A 17014-nucleotide genomic window follows, 5' to 3' on the forward strand; every position below is an offset into this window, starting at 1 on the left:
TACCGTTTTGTTATTTATGAGGGTAGTAATTATTTATAGAGTTAATTACACCTACGATACAACAACTTGCTTAAAATTAACAGATTCATAAACAAATTTGAAAACCCCACAAAACCGTTTCGTTATTTATGGAGGTAGTAGTTATTTATAGAGTTAATCACACCCACGGTACAACAACTTTTAAAATTAACAAATCCATATACAAACTTGAAACCACGCAAAACTCATACATATTTATATGGGTAGTAGACTAGTACGGCCCATTTGGTGAAGATTAGATTTTTTGAACATCAGGGCATAAAGATAAATGTGCCTTAATTTGCACCCTGAAAGCTCAGGTACGTAATCTGGTAGATCGACCAACATAATTTCTTTGAAAAAGTCGAACTCAGCAGGACAAGCTTGGCGGAGGCTGACCTGTAGACATTGCCCTCGATACGGTGCGCTAGGATTAACGGTTAACACCCGATTAAATTTCCAAAGAACTAAAATAGTAAAAAAGTTTAACTGGTTTGGTTGGGGTGCGCCTGCCCAGGCAATAGTGCAACGCACTGGGAGACACCTATGAGCCCCAGTGGCAAGCCACCGTGGTGGGCCCACCCCCACAAAAAATAAATTTAATATCGTTGTGAGGGTGTACCCCACATATCAGATATTAAACTGATAAGAACAGATACTACACTTGATCTTAGCCAAAAGGCCGAGAAAGGTATGAGTTGCAGCGCTGCCCAGCCCCTCTATTTGAACCCTCCTCGCCCTCCCGTTCCCTCCTCGCCGGGCGAGGTGGGACTAAACGAATCGATGTCGCGTCTGCCGACGGTGCATGCCCCCGAGCCCCGAGCCAGCCGCTTTGCATGGGCCTCAAACAGGACGGCCTTTTCCTGTGATCCGATGGGCCCGTGCTGCTCCTGGCCTTTATTTCGAGCAAAACGTTCCCCGTGGCCACGAAGAGACCCGCGGGCGTCGATCGATCAGCAGCCGTTGCCTCCTGGCTCTGTATCTCGTTCTTCAGCGCATTCTTCTGCGGCAGAAAATTGGCGTTAACACCATAGCCACGTAGGGTGTATGTACCCCAATGCATTGTAGTAGTACATGTGAAGACGGCATCAAAGAACGACCACGGAGGTAGTACATGTGAAGATGGCATCATAGGATATCGGAGTGATCGACCACAGCCCTTGCTCTCAATGCACCGTAGTAGTGTGTTTCGCCCACTGCCCTGACGAGCTGGACCAAACGCGTGTCTGCTGCTCGCTTTGGTTCTAATCAGACTACCAGAGACAAGTGCTCGCTTGCTTGTCTCTTTCGACGGTGTTTAATGATGGCAAAATAATCTGAGAGATTCGGGAGCATCAGGCCCACATATGCCGGGGCAAAATAGTCACCCCGCCTCGGGGCGTTTGCTGCATCCGGCGGGCTCTTTTCGTCCTCAAGTAACAGCACTTTGCAATTTTCCACGAGGGAGGTGATGCGTGTGGTAATCTCTACGACCCCTCCCGCAAGTTGCAGGTCCGAAAAAATGTTTGCGACGGGAAAAAACACGGGTGTGAGGATTAATTCTGAGGATTGATGGATGATTTAAGGGGTTTACTCCCCTTTTTTTTGCGGGAAAGGGGTTTACCCCCTTGACTTGATAGAACAAAGTTGCAGAATGTTTGTGTTAGTATGTTCGCCGTAGTAAAATATACGGTGTCAAACGATTTCAAATCAATTTAAGGGTTTAACGACGATAATAACGACACTGAAATGTTAATTCTTGGGGACACGTGCATTAAGATTCTTCAGCTATCATCAACAAAGTCAGGTCGGCTTCGATAAACAAGAAGCGACAATGATGTGTCGACGATTCTTTCTGGCTAGGTAAGTGGTCATTTTGATTGTCCACGGATCTCGATGCACTTTTATCATGTTTGTGAGGTTTTGTATTTTTGCTGGTGATTTTTTATAATAGATTCAAACCATTTTTTTTGCAAAATTGATTAAATCTTGAAGCGTCCCTCCTCGGGCCGAGCCGCCCTCTAACTCATGCCTAACGTCGCCCCTCACCCTCACCAACCATTTGGTTGGCGGGTACATCGTGCGTCGCCTCACCACCCAGACCGTCCTTTTAACACCCCTCCTTCTTCTTCTTCTCCGACGCCCGCATGCAACCACGCACACTGAAACGCCAAGTCTTGGACTTGCTCTTACAAGCGAATGGCACGTGCAACTATGACACTTCCAACCTCGCCGAACGAAGACACCAGAACCATCTGCGTTGCCCTACCTCCGTATTATAGCTCTAGTCCTCACTTTTTTCTGCAGCGAAAATCGACTTACAATTATCAAACATGTTATTTATTTATTGTTACTTAGAAGGTTCCGGCTTTTTATATGAAGTACTCCCTCCGTTTTTAAATATAAGTCTTTTTAGAGATTTTATTAGAGGGCTACATACAAAGCAAAATGAGTGAATCTATATTCTAAAGTATGTCTATATACATCCGTATGTAGTCTCCTTAGCGAAACCTCTTAAAAGACTTATATTTAGGAACGGAGGGAGTAGTATGGAGTGGGAATCGATTTATAAATATATAGAGAGAGACGTTATGTATATATTGTATATGTATATATGGATATCTTGAGAGCTAAGGATAAAATTAATATACCCTCCGTCCGAAAATACTTGTCCTAAAAATGTACAAAATGGATGTATCTATAACTAAAATAAGTCTAGATACATCTATTTCTAGGACAAGTATTTCCGGACGGAGGAAGTAAAAAAAACATACCCAACTTTTCTTGGTTGAGGGTTTCCCGTTTTCGAAGGCTAGTAAAATAGGCAGATTTTGGACCCCCCCCCCCCCCCCAAAAAAAAATAATGATATATGGACATGGAAAATATAATATTTCCAATATTAGCGAGAAAAGGCAGGGAACATATACCCAATGGGCTAGGATCCTTGGGAGAAACTTTTGGTAATGGCGTTGATCCTCGGTGCTATTTTTTATGTGTTCTTATTTTTATTGGAATTTTTTATTCTTTTAAGCAATAATCTAATAAAGTAGAATTGATTCAATGAAAAAAAATATATATCGATTTCTTTCTGATGGATCCATAAATATCTTATATCATCAATAGATAGAAAAAGGTCAACCCTTATTATTCATAGAAACCTTTCGATCTATCAGAACAAACCAGGCCATACATCAACAAATTAAAATAAAGATATTGGCATCTTCCAATCTACTAGAAGGATCTAGTCGCTAGTATCTTTGCATTCTTCCCATCTTATCCCAACATTTTTTGTAAGCATTGCTATCACTATTTCTCCCTCTGATGGCCTTGAGGTGTCTCGATGAATCGGTGTATCTGCCAGAGGACACACCTCCTTCTGTCAACCATCTGAACAAAAAGATTTTAGCACTAACCCTCCTCCTGCTTTCTTTCTGACAGAAGTATCGCTTTTCTTTGCACTACTTTAGAACCATATCAGGAACAAGAGCTTATGCGTTGCTTTCTTTTCGTAGTACCCGCCCTATGGGTCATTACTTGATGAAGAGTGCTTTCCCTTTGAGCACCTTATATATAATTAGTCCATCACGCATGTCTAGATATTGTTGTTAATACAGAAGTTGATTGTATGACTATGGCATAGTGAGTTCTGGCTCCTAGCTAACATACTGAATACAACAACGAAGCGGGTCTATCTTATTCCGATGCAACGATTTCATTGAATATTGTGATAGCATCTCTAATTTCAGCTTGCTATTCTCAGTGATATGCTTGCTCCTCTTGTATCTAACATCAAGAAAACTACCAAAAAATGGGTCCAAAGCATAAATATCACAAGTACCGCCGCACCCTGGGCCGTCACAAGGAAAACTATATCCAAATTTCTTTTTTATTAGGCATTAATTTGGAACGATGATGCATCAAAACAGCAAAAGCCCCACTTGTGACCCAAGTTAATTCATTTTTTAAATCCCCAATGAGATAAACATGAAATACATGCAAGATCATCATTAAAACCATCATACATTCTGACCATCGATGAACTAATCGGATTAACCAACCAAAGTTGGCCTCGGTCATTATGTATTGAACGAGGAAAAAGCCTCTGTAACGGTTGGTCGGTAGTAAAAAATCATTTAATTTATTTAAATAAAAATAAGACAATATAAGATATTACTCCCTCCGTTTCTAAATATAAGTATTTTTAAAAAAAATATTAGATGACTACATACAGAGTAAAATAAATAAATCTACACTCTAAAATATGTCTATATACATATGTATGTAGTCTCTTAGGGAAACATTTAGAAAGACTTATATTTAGGAAGGGAGGGAGTATATTATTGCTGGACAAAAATTGTTATTTGATTTGATACACTGTGATCCTTAACGTTGATGAATAAATAGAATAACGTGCATTTCACAAGTTTCCCGAAGCACATTTCAAGATGGAAACTGTTTAAAAACATCCGACTGATTTACTCGAGACGTAAGCCATATGTGTTGCTTGACACGCGTCCGCATCACGCTCACAAAGTGTTTTTACTAATTCCCTTCCCTTATATCGTAAGAATAATCACAACCACATGTCTTTCCCTTGCCCCCGCTTCGTCTCCTACCTTTACTCTTGCATCCCGATCCCTATGGCTTTCTCTCAGCTCCAACGGCTCGTCCTCCACGATGGTTCGCTGATGCAGGTTGGCGCTAGGGTTGCAGCCACACCTACGCAGGCTCACAACAGTCGTTGTTGGTGTAGGCGCAAGGCGAGCTAAGTGTCAACTATGTGGCAACTATGTTATGATGGGGATCATGCAGGGTCGTCGAAGATGCTCGTGGTTCAAGCGAGTGTCGGATGGTGCAATCAGGGGCTCGTCGGGGTTATGCATCACTTCCTTTACGGTGATGGCATCGTCGCGCTGCGGTGAAGCTTCGTTGGGCCTCTGTTGCTGTCATGGAGCATCACCGAGGGGACCACGGATGCTGCGATGGAGCATTGCCAGGGGGCTGTCAGCGCAGCAGTGAAACACCGCCGGAGCATTAGTGCTGCAAATGGGGCAGCTCCCTTGCTGCGATGGAGCATCGCCGAGTCCCATTGGCTATTGCTGTCATGGGCATCGTCGGGCCGCCGGGGACGCGCGGTGTTGTAATGGAGCATTGCCTCGGCCTCATGGTGTTGGATTGGACACATTTTGCATTGGAGCCTTGACGGAATGGGTGTCGTCCTGGTAACAGGCGATGACGCTTCAATGTTAAGGGTCATCAGTGCATTCACACTGCTGCAAGCTGGGCTGCAAGCGGCCGTCGAGATTTGCTGGCTGGGTGGTGGCGTGCTGCAAGCTCTTGCTGGGTGTGGTGGTGTGCACCGCGCGAGGCATGTGTGGGAACTGAGAAGGCATCGGTGTGCTACGGAGGAAAAGAGGAGGACGAAGCGGGGCGCTTCAGTGCCAAGAATGACCAGACGGTTCGCGACGATTAGATCTGACGGTGGAAAAGGTGACTTATTTCTGCGCCAAATCAATCGACTGATTTGTAGCAGCCACCTTTCAGAATATATCTATAGATCGACCCTATCGATTATTTAGCTTAGGTGTACTTCAGATTTTTGAACGGCAGAGCTACTAGTAGAAAACGGATTTTATCCCCTAGAAAACTGACTATATCTTGAATGACGAAAGCAGAACAGAGAATAGACGGAGAGGTACTCCTACCTGCTGGGACGGCGCTGGCCCCACTTGCCAGCGACACCATCTCCTTCCCCAACCGCGCCCATTATTAAAGCACCCGATGGCGTCTTGATTGTACTCTGTGTATGTACTACGCTCGGTTCTGAAACCACGACCCACCCAGCAGCCAGAGGGAAAGGGGGAGAAGGAGACACCGCGGCGGGCGGAGAGGCAATGGCGACGACGACGTGCCTGCTGGCGGCCTGGGCGCTGGTCGCCGCCGGACTGTTCGGCACGGGCCTCGCCCGGGCGTCCTTCGCCCCGGCCGCCGTCGGGAAGGAGCAGCGCGAGTTCGACTACTTCGCGCTGGCGCTGCAGTGGCCGGGCACCATCTGCTCCTCCACCCGCCACTGCTGCGCCGTCAACGGCTGCTGCCGGTACGTGCTACTGCTCCGCCCTCCCTCCCCCTCGTTCCCTCCCTCCACCGCCACCGCCCCATCGACCCCCGCGCGCGGTCCCGTTCGAGTTCGGCTCGGGTGGGGGTTTCTGGCGCTCCGGAGATTTGACTTGACCCGTGCTCGCGTAATCTGCTTTGCTTTGTTTCACCGCTGCAGGAAGGAGCCGCTCCACACGTTCACGATCCGTAAGTGCACGGCGCCCATCCTGCTCAATTTTGTGCTTTATCGGTTCCTGGTCGATGGATGTGAGTTCCTCACTGGCGTGGTTGGATTTTCGCTCATGGAACAGACGGGCTGTGGCCGGACTACGATGACGGGACTTGGCCGTCGTGCTGCCGCCGCACCAGTTTCGACATGGACAAGGTGCTAGCCGCAGGGACCTTGCTTACACTGATACGCGGCCGCTCTAGCTTCATTTAATCATGCACAAGTTCGATTCCATTCGTTACCGATACACGAAGATCGACTTGCACTCACTCCGTTTTCAGATTCTATTAATGATGCATGGTTCTGCCGTGTCTTGGTTGATTTGGTGTAGATAACGCCTCTGAAGCCCACGCTGGACAAGTACTGGCCGTCCCTCTACTGTTCGTCCTCTTCCACTTGTTTCAGTGGTAGGGGCCCCTTCTGGGCTCATGAGGTATAGTGTCACAACTGATGGATTCGACTCTAAAAATTATTCATCGATTGGAATTGTTACTAACCTTTTGTGCTGTTCCCTTACCTGTTGTTTTGCATAATGGCATTGTCCCTGCTTGATTGATCATTCGTGGATTGTCTTTAGTGGGGTAATGTTCTTCAATCCACTCGACTTAATGAACTGAAATATTGTTATAAGGGAGAGTTACTAGTTTTGATCCATCTGCACAAACATTGTCTCATTTCCATTGCTAAGTTTCCGTCGTTTTTAATTTTTTTACAGAGAAGCATGGAACATGCTCGGCCCCTGCTGTTCGGGAAGAATTACAGTACTTCAGCACTGCCCTTGATCTCTACTTCAAATATAACGTGACAGTAAGCATCTGGTCACTGACTCATTAGATGTAGCGCATTATTGTTATTTCTTGCAGGAATTATTGGTTTCTTTTGTTGGCTATAGCACCTGAACCTTTGTTATTTCAGTTAGCTTGGTTTCTGGATGAAGAAAACAAACTTAAAACCACTTGAATTGTAGTTCGTGTGAATTTGACTCATGCTAAACCGTGTCATAGAAATTTGTCTCTTTTGCATTGTTATAATTTGGTTTGGAATTGCAGGAAATGTTGGCGACTGGAGATATCCTGGTCTCCAACGGTAAAGAATATGCACTGAGTGATGTCATTGACACCATCAAGCATGCTTTTGGGGGCTCACCGCAGATCATCTGCAAGAAGGGCTCAGTTCAAGAACTAAGGTTATGCTTCACCAAAGATTTGAAGGTGAGTTATCTTTTCTGGGTCTCCTCAATTTTCATTTATATTTGCGGGGACAGAGCTTCGCTGATTTAGGAATGATGTCTCCGCACAGGGCGGATAGGTCTTAATTTTTGCAAAGGAGATCTATTAGTGTGATACTGATTACCGCAACACACTGTTCTTAAAACTGATTACCATCAGCAACATGTTTCCAATTCTTTTTCCCCACGGGGCTGATAGTTATAGTTACATTTGGCTATAATTTTGAAGCATGTTACTTTTTAGAATACGCCCAACTACCCCTCTAAATCCTGATAACAAAATAGGGAGGTGGAGTTTTATTATACTGGAATTGCACAGTTGTGTCTGGATTTTTTTGGTATGTACTTAGTATGCTGTCCAGCTTGCGTTTCTTATAAATTTCTCAGAAAGCGAAGCTGCTTTCTCCTATTGTGTCGTAAACAAGTGTTGCATAAGTTTCCAACATTGATTGGATTTCAAAACTAGTCAACCTATTTGAGTTGCTCTTCATCAAAATGCAATTCTCTTCACAATGCCCACGATTCTCCACTTCGGTCTCTTTTGCTGTACAGTACAACCCTGCTCACCTTGGTTTTATTCCAGCCTCGTGATTGCCTTACTACTTCGGCAATGTACAAGAACCTATCGAAATCAAAGCATTGCCCTCGAAAAATCTCCCTGCCAACATATGATCCCATCGGTAAGTATTATCCCTTATACAGAAGCTTATAAGTTTGCTTATGTGTTGTTCAACCCCTGGTGCCAATGCTAATCTTGATCTCTGAATATCTGCAGTACTCGCCAATTCAACACTGGAGATTGTCCCAGAAGCCAGCGCCAATGGGTTGTACTTCTTTACATCCTAAGATACTGAGCATTGCTGGGTTACGAGGAAACAGATGCCTTCACGGCCCCGACTGCTTGCAAGACCTGTAGCCACAGATGCTGGGCACTAAGATCCCAGTAAAATGGGTCTCTGGTTTGTCCATGCTATTTGTAAAGGAGAACATTCCACATTAGAACAACTTAGTTCAATTATGTTCTGAATATTTGTAAAACTGCTGGAAATCAAATACTCAGCTCAGATGCCTCGTTGTATGAATAATGAAAGTTGCATGTACATACTAACACGCTTTAGCTGGGCAAGGGCCCTTTGTACTTCATTGGATCTTTAGCTGGCCAGGGCCCTTTATACTTCTTTGGATTACCAAAGGATTTGGCATGCCAGTATGCCACTGTTCTAAGCACGTCTAGTTATGAACGGTTTACGCTGCACACTGTTTGTTTTCCAGCACAGACTTTAGATGCAATACAAGTTACACTAAAAACTAGACTTTTTTGACACTAGTGCAGTGCCAAAAAATGTCTTATATTATGGGACGGAGTGACTAGTTAGCATGGCACAATACATTCTTGAATGAAAATTGAGTTGATGTGTCATCATCACTTGGGTACATAGTTGCCATCTGTGAAGGAGGAAAATGGGGACTTCGCAGTTCGCACCCAGGAACTGCAGCCAGTACAGAATAACAGATGCATATGCAATACAAAGTCCTTAGCTGGTGCTCATGATGCACGTGCAGAACACGTTTAATCAGAAAAGCCGCGATCAGTTACAAACTGTGCTGTATCACTGGGCCATACTGTTACGGAGGAACTGCAGACTAGTTTATACCACCCCGTAGTATAACAGATGCATATGCAGTACGAAGTCCTTAGCTGGTGCTCATGATGCACGTGTAGAACACGTTTAATCAGAAAAGCCGCGATCAGTTACAAACTGTGCTGTATCGCTGGGCCATACTGTTACGGAGGAACTGCAGACTAGTTTATACCACCCCGTAGTCAACACTAAGATCTGTAATATCAAAAACAGCATTTAAACTTGTTTCCAGGGGAAAACTTGAGCTATTTTGATGTCCATGCGGGTGGAATTTCCATCGGCCCCAACCTACTCGGATGAACTTCAGGAAACATTGTGTTTTGGATCTCATTATAACTCACACAGTTAACACATCCAAAATGCGTGAATCTGCAAAACAAAAAAAGAAGTGGCAGAGGTGAGGGTAGCTTCATATGGAGGTAAAACAATGCTGGAAGTATGTGCAATTTACATAACGACACATGGATATTATGGAGTATAAGATAAACACATGAAGCATCATTCAAATCATACAGAAGTCATAAAACTACAGGTTCTAGAGTTTAGGGACTTTGTGAACTTGAGCATTTTACAGAAAAGTCAATGCCATGGTACTCAACAAGTAGGACATATAGGAAGCGATCACTCACCATCAGGATGCATGATCAGAAGATTGCACATGGCATGTGGGAAAATGCATGTATAAATAGCTCCATGCTGAAAGATTACTTCACCATAAAAGCTAGTATGATTGCCACACATGCGTCACAAGGAGGAGGATCATCTAAAGCAAGCCCATTTCAGCCATACTCTAAGATAACGAGTAGAAATGTGATCCGGTATGTCGGCCTGCATGAGTAAGATGACAGCCATGAATATACGAATAAAAACCGATGAGTTGTCTAGTGAAGACATTGGTTGATAACTTAAAATAGTATAGGGAAGGCAAGAAGATAGCATACAATGTCCCAAGGAGCAGAGAAATCATCAGTTGACAGGTACCAGCTTCCACATTGTGATTCAATAGCCCTCTTCCCAGTGAAGGTTCCAAGTTCAAGCAGCTCATCAACATTATCCTCGTCAGAATCATATCTATGTCGTCTTCTCTTTTTATCTCTCTTCCTTCTTTTATGGCTACTTCTAGTCGGATCCTTCTCATCAATATCTGAAGTATGTGGAACTGAGTGCCCATCTTTCTGAACCAATGAGTAATCATAAGCCTTGCGAAATTCTATGCTGTTACCAGTGAACAGAGATTCACAAGAATCAGCCGATTTGCATAATTTTGACAAACCACAGAAAGTTACCCAGGACAGGATGCCTATCCACTTAAGTGCATCAGGAAACTTTGTACCCATGAAATCCTTTATGAGAGCAAAGTGATCAGCATCAGTCAAGTCATTCATGGTCCTCACAACCTCGTCCATCCTCCCTCGTTCTTCCTCATGTTCTTCGTCGTTCATGAGGTGCCAAAGTTGCCTACCCTTGACAATGACACAGTTCAATAGGATAAGTTCATCAAGAGATATTTGATCAATATGTGCCGACAAAAGAACCTCAAGCCAGCAGCATGGGAATGCTAACTTTTTGCACTGTGCATTCGGACTGATGAACTTCCCTAATGTTTTTAAGAAACGAAGAAGCCTTTGTTCGTCAAGATGAATAAGAATATACTGAGACAGAGTGGAAAACTGCTCCTCCATCAGAAAATCTTCAACTACTTGCCACACATCTTTGAAATTCCCCTCATACATCAAATAGACAAACTGATCTACAAAATATTCTGTATCAATTTGCAGTATTTCACCATCTTTGACAGAATCAGCAAGCTCTTCTGAAGACCAAAAGTCTGGGACATATTCAAGGAAATTTTCCACTGTCTGGAGAACATCAAGATCACGAAAGTAATGAGGCTTAGTAGCAACAACAGCAGGAGACTGACCATGCCTGCCTTTCCACTCAAGCTCCTCCCAGCAAACATCACGATTCACAAATGCAAACTGAGCAAGTGCCCGAGCACCCTTTTTGTGTGCTGACTCCCCAGTAGCAGCAAAGTGGCTAAACCATTGCAGTATCCGCTCAGGGTTTCCTGCAGGTCATGATATATAATGTAAGCAATGATAGATCACATGTAAGAAATGGCATCAGAACTAAATTATGTTGTACTGCATAATGAAAGACAAAACAATATTATATCTAAGCTCTAACCCCTAACATGTTTTTTTTAATTTGATTGCGATTTTATTAAAGCCGTCCAGCACAAAAAGGTAAATAGATTTTGAGTGAAGGGCAGGCAGAGCATAACATACTATTTATGTTAGAAAATTACATTTCTGCAAGAGCATATGTATATGCAAATTCCTGTTAATAATTCCAAGATGTTTCTTGATGAACTATAGAAATACACCACATCAGAAAAGTGATCACTACCCAAAGGCACGTAGAAACGGGCAGAGAGGCCGGTGTTACAGTAACGATGTAATGAAAACATAATTTCATTTTTTTCTGTTAGTTTATGGCAGTGAATTACTGTAATGCCATGATATGCTACTAATGTGACGTACACTTAACTTGTTGAAGCAATGCCCACAAGCGATGGGCATTAGTTAATTTGCTGAACCATTATGAACAAGTTGAACAGATAATTTGCTGAACCATAACGAATGAACTAATGATATATATGAACATAATATCTATAAATATATTTAACTACATAAAGTAAGTTCTGGATACTAGATACATAAACTGGTGAATTGCAGCGAGCAAAATAAAGTAAAACCTATGTGAGTAGAAGCAGAGAACACATAGAGAACCAAGTAGTTAGTGAACCTGCCTTCGAAAAACTTCTCCAGCATATGACAGTTTTTCGCTAAAACAGAGCCAGCCTTGGCAGGCTTCTTGTCGAAAATCATCCGCAGCAGGCGAGCGGCAACGTCGCGCCTAGAGTCCTTCATCTCCAGGAGATCGAGGAACAGGTCCCGCTGGTCACGCGGATCGAGCAGATGAATCGACGAGACCGTACTGCACAGCCACATCCGAGCCTCATACCGGCCGCCAGACCTTACAACCGACTTGATCACAGACTCGGCCTTGTCCAGCAGAGATCTCCTCGCTCTCACAGCATCTGTATCAACACTGCCCTCGTCTGCCGGCACTTGAAGAAAGAGCTGAACCATTTTGTTTCCCTGCTGGTGATTTCTGACAACCTGAAGGTCACAAGTATACCGATGGTCAAGAACGAGCTTCCGTTCAGTTCAGTTCAACCCCCCAACATTTTTAGGGAAATAAGCTCCGCCCACAACTTATCACTAAGCCCTTGGGGATCGAACTTGGAAGGGCAAGGAGAGGAACCTAATGGATCGATGGAAGCCCACACGGAGCAAACTAATCGGCAACGAACGGAAGGGAGGAGAAAGCACGGTTGCGTCGAACCCTAGCCCCCTCAACGGAGATCCTCAGAAACAGTGCGAGCTCATGGTTCCAAAATCCAGCCAGTGGAGCTAGGGTTCCTTACCTATGCCAACATGAGAGGGAATCAATTAGCGCCGCTCCGGTGCCGACGCCAGTAGGGCATGGGCGCCGTGGCTCGTCGCCGTCGGCGCAACAAATTGCGATGGGGGGAGGAACGAATTGTATCGAACCAGACAGCGGGGAAGGATCCGGGCGAGAGAGAGAGAGGGAGGGCCAGGGATGTCAGGGCGGTCGGGAGTTGCTGTTCATAATCCTCATAACCCTTTTTTTCTAGACTAGAAAGAATTCCTTATCTGGTCTTCTCCAAAGTCTGCTTCCCTATTTGGCCCATAAATAAACAAATAAAATCATTTTTGACACTGCATCTACATTTTGTTCCCTGAATGGCATTTCCGTCGGTTCCGTTACACTTTTGTCTATTTGGCATGTCAGTATCGGTATTTTGTTCCATGCACTAAATTATCCGTGTTAACAACAACAAATGAGAGGAGAAGACCGACCGACTGAAAAGTTTCCTTCTCCCCCGTTTGAACCCTCTCTCTAACTCTCGAATCCCAGCCCTAGTTATACTATGGCGGTGGCGCGAGGCTGAGTGGCATGGGCAACCCAACAATGTCGTAGGCGGTGGCACGAGGCTGAGTGGCATGGGCAACCCAAACAATGTTGTAGCTGCCGGGTGGAGAGTGGTGGCCAAGGCACGTCCGTAAAAGGGGGATGACACGGTTGGGAAGGCCATCGGTCAGGGCACGTAGACAACAATAGCTGGCCAAGGTTGTGGTGTCTCAACCATTAGTGAGCGCAGCCGAAGAGGGCTTGGTCCATCTGGTTAGAAACATGAACTTCATAGATGTACTTGCGGTGAATCTCCGCATCCATCTGCTTTCCTTCCTTCTTGAAACCCACAAACATCTTGCCACTGTATGGAATGGAAATCCCATCATCCAAACTACCGCGGGTGTAGGTACATATTCACTTGTTCAGTTAACGCTTTGCTCTAGGATGAGAGCATGGTACGTTTTTCAATGACATGTAGTAGAGATTAGGGTCCCGGTCGGCAGCGTGGAACCCGTTGGTTATGGGACGTTGTGCTTATGTTCTAGCCTCTCTAGGCAACATTGGTTCTTGTCTGTACTCGGACATGTGTTCTCATTCTTCCGCTGCATGTTGTAATATTGGGCCACGCGACCTTTAATTGGTGTATAACCATGTTATCATATTGGCATATGTTTGCCCTATTGTTCACTCGTATCAAACTCTTCTTTCCTGTTTAATTGTACTTGTTGTGATATCCCACCTTTTGTTCACCGGCATATGACAATGTGTGTATGTTATGAAGTCATATGCTGGGGTGACCAATATGCGCTTCTAGCCTTAGCAAGAATTTCGAAGTCTTCATTGAGACTAGGATCACATGTTGGGCGTTACACCTATGGTAGCGAGAGGGGAAAGACCCATTCTATGCAGAGGATAATTCTAAAGAAGAAGAGGGAAGAGTGGCTCCTTCCCCTCACTTTCAGCGCCTCGAAGCACAACCAGGGGCACCATCATCCCTACCATCGCATCCATCATGTCTCAGTATGAGAGTGGGAAACACCTGATACCGAAGAGGATGTTAATAAAGATTGCTATTTTCATCTCTTATACATTGGATGAGTAGTTTCGTTTTGTTCTTACGGCGTAAATAAGGTGGTATGATTGATATGAAATATATGTTTGACATGGTGGTGCCTTTGTACTAGTATATAGGTTTATGATTAGAAATTGACTAGAGGGGGAGGGGTTGAATAGGATAATTTGAAAGTTTCTTTGAGAAAAACAAGTTTATCGAAGAACCACAATGTAAATTATCTATAATACAGAAACTAAACAAAGATAGAATTGCAACAACTACATACTTAGAGAAATAACAAAACAATGCAATAGAGATAAAGTCATAAAATTATCAAAACATACGATAGACATATGCATGCATTCTGAAGTACAACAAGAGGGAAAACTAAGGACAACATAGCGAGTAGGTAAACACTTAACAATTTTGAAGAACTGGTCATAGAGAGAACCCCCTCCCCCCTCCCCCTCGAGGGGGGAGAAGATCTTAGAAAACAAAGGAAAAATACAAAAAGTAAATGCAGGAAGTACAAGAACCATATTTCCCGATGGCGACTCAAGAATTGTTCGCCCAGTCCACACTACTGGCACAATGCTACATCTGGTTGGATGGACTTGTGAATGAACACAGAAGAAAGTCTATCTTCCCCCCATTCTCCCTTATCTTAAGTCTCTCAAACTTCGGCCAATAACTCTCGGTAGATCTCCAATGCGATCTATAGATCTTCACATACTCGGCCTTGGCGATCAACAATGACTCTTAGATGTTGTTGAACTAATGCCTAACAGTCTAGTGGACGCATCAATACACACAAAGCAGGACGTAGGCTTTTACCTCCACTAGAGGGGTCGAACCTGGGTAAACTCGTCTCTCGTTCCCGATCAACCCCTTTGAGTCGCCACATAGCTGCGATGGATTCACCACCAAGTCCTTTCATGAGGACATCTGTCGTGACAAAACCACGACAGTTGGAGTTGGTTGCATATAGTTATTGCCAAAATGAGTAAGAGTGAATTTCATTGGCGGAACCACCCCTCAGGAACTTCTCTAGTTCTTCTTCTTGGGGACTCACATCAACTTGATAAGGATCCTTAGAGTTGTGGTAGCAATATATGAAGTAGAGTTGGTAGTGTCCTTGGGAATTGCTACTTCTTGAGCTTGCGTTGGCTTTTCCCTTGAAGAGGAAAGGGTGATGCATCAAAGTAGAGATAAGTATTTCCCTCAGTTTAAGAACCAAGGTATCAATCCAGTAGGAGTATCAAGATGAGGCACCAAGGCACCTGCGCAAAGACAAACAAACTTGCACCCAACGCGATAAAGGGGTTGTCAATCCCTTTACGATTACTTGCAAAGTGAGATCTGATAGTGATAACAGGTAAATATAAATAAATAAATAAATAAAAGTGCAGCAATGTATTTTTGGTATTTTTGTATGTACATCTGAATATATAATGTGTAAAATAGACCCGGGGGCCATAGTGTTCACTAGAGGCTTCTCTCACCGTAAGGTGGGTGAACGAATTACTGTCGAGCAATTGATAAAATCGTGCAAGGTCATGACGATATCTAAGGCAATGATCATACATATAGGCATCATGTCCGAGACAAGTAGACCGATATTTTTTGCAACTACTACTATTACTCCACACATCGACCGCTATCCACCATGCATCTAGTGTATTAAGTTTATAGCAAACAGAGTAACGCCTTAAGCAAGATGACATGATGTAGAGGGATAAATTCATGCAATATGATATAAACCCCATCTTTTTACCCTTGATGGCAACAACATGATGCGTGCCTCGCTACCCCTTCTGTCACTAGTGAGGACACCGCACGGTATGAACCCAAAACCAAGCACTTCTCCCATTGCAAGAATTATAGATCAAGTTGGCCAAACGAAACCCATAACTCGAAGAGAATTACAAGGATACGAAACCATGCATATAAGAAATCAGAGGCGACTCAAATAATATTCATAAATAATCTGATCATAAATCCACAATTCATCGGATCTCGACAAACACACCGCAAAAGAAAGTTACATCGGATAGATCTCCATGAAGATCATGGAGAACTTTGTATTGAAGATCCAAGAGAGAGAAGAAGCCATCTAGCTACTAGCTATGGACCCGAAGGTCTGTGGTGAACTACTCACGCATCATCGGAGAGGCAATGGTGTTGATGAAGAAGCCCTCCGTGTCCGAATCCCCCTCCGGCAGGGCACCAGAACGGTCCCCAGATGGGATCTCGCGGAAATAGAAGCTTGCGGCGGCGAAAAAGTATTTTCGTGGCTCTCTCTGTTGGTTTGGGGATTTTAGGGAATTTATAGGCGAAAGAGGTAGGGCAAAGGAGGCAGGGGGGCACGAGCGTGCTAGGCGCGCCGCCCTGGGGCGCGCCCAGGGGGCTCGTGGCCTCCTCCGTGGCCCTCTGCCTTGGTTCTCAAGTCTTCTCGATCCCTTCTAATATGGAAAAAATCATCCCAAAAGTTTTATTCCGTTTGGACTCCATTTAATATTCTTATCTGAAAAAGGTCAAAAGCACGGAAAAAACATAAATTAGCACTAGGCACTGAGTTAATAGGTTAGTCCCAAAAATGATATAAAATAACATATAAATGCATATAAAACATTCCAAGTTGATAATATAATAGCATGGAACAATCAAAAATTATAGATACGTTGGAGACGTATCAAGCATCTCCAAGCTTAACTCCTGCTCGTCCTCGAGTAGGAAGTGATAAAGACCGAATTTTTGATGT

At 44.0% G+C, this 17014-nt stretch overlaps 2 protein-coding genes and 1 non-coding gene across 3 annotated transcripts; 1 reads left to right on the plus strand and 2 right to left on the minus strand.

The window, feature by feature from the left end:
- Nucleotides 1–516: 516 nt before the first annotated feature.
- Nucleotides 517–713, minus strand: LOC123445890. Its single transcript, XR_006631248.1, has one exon. It is a non-coding gene; the product is annotated as a U2 spliceosomal RNA (small nuclear RNA).
- A 5087-nt stretch (nt 714–5800) lies between these two features.
- On the plus strand, nt 5801–8806 carry LOC123445064 (ribonuclease 2-like). Its single transcript, XM_045121990.1, has 9 exons — nt 5801–6095; nt 6273–6301; nt 6406–6479; nt 6655–6756; nt 6901–6904; nt 7039–7130; nt 7373–7534; nt 8135–8231; nt 8327–8806. The coding sequence occupies exons 1-9, from the start codon at nt 5893–5895 to the stop codon at nt 8395–8397; spliced, it is 834 nt and encodes a 277-aa protein (XP_044977925.1). The 5' UTR covers nt 5801–5892; the 3' UTR covers nt 8398–8806.
- A 117-nt stretch (nt 8807–8923) lies between these two features.
- LOC123445063 lies at nt 8924–12896 on the minus strand. Its single transcript, XM_045121989.1, has 5 exons — nt 12688–12896; nt 12007–12379; nt 10136–11262; nt 9824–10022; nt 8924–9563 (listed from the first exon to the last, which is right to left on the minus strand). The coding sequence occupies exons 2-4, from the start codon at nt 12347–12349 to the stop codon at nt 9954–9956; spliced, it is 1539 nt and encodes a 512-aa protein (XP_044977924.1). The 5' UTR covers nt 12350–12379; nt 12688–12896; the 3' UTR covers nt 8924–9563; nt 9824–9953.
- Nucleotides 12897–17014: the final 4118 nt, after the last annotated feature.

The sequence above is a fragment of the Hordeum vulgare genome, chromosome 3H (assembly GCF_904849725.1).
Source record: "Hordeum vulgare subsp. vulgare chromosome 3H, MorexV3_pseudomolecules_assembly, whole genome shotgun sequence".
NCBI lineage: Eukaryota > Viridiplantae > Streptophyta > Magnoliopsida > Poales > Poaceae > Hordeum > Hordeum vulgare.

Excerpts from the sequence above, each read along its gene's own strand:
- LOC123445064 (XM_045121990.1), top strand. The coding sequence starts at position 5,893 with ATGGCGACGACGACGTGCCTGCTGGCGGCCTGGGCGCTGGTCGCCGCC. Across the intron at positions 7,131-7,372 it reads ACTTCAAATATAACGTGACA|GAAATGTTGGCGACTGGAGA; the intron begins GTAAGCATCTGG and ends TTGGAATTGCAG. Across the intron at positions 8,232-8,326 it reads GCCAACATATGATCCCATCG|TACTCGCCAATTCAACACTG; the intron begins GTAAGTATTATC and ends GAATATCTGCAG.
- LOC123445063 (XM_045121989.1), bottom strand. The coding sequence starts at position 12,349 with ATGGTTCAGCTCTTTCTTCAAGTGCCGGCAGACGAGGGCAGTGTTGAT. Across the intron at positions 11,263-12,006 it reads GCTGGAGAAGTTTTTCGAAG|GAAACCCTGAGCGGATACTG; the intron begins GCAGGTTCACTA and ends CATGACCTGCAG. Across the intron at positions 10,023-10,135 it reads TCTCTGCTCCTTGGGACATT|GCCGACATACCGGATCACAT; the intron begins GTATGCTATCTT and ends TTACTCATGCAG.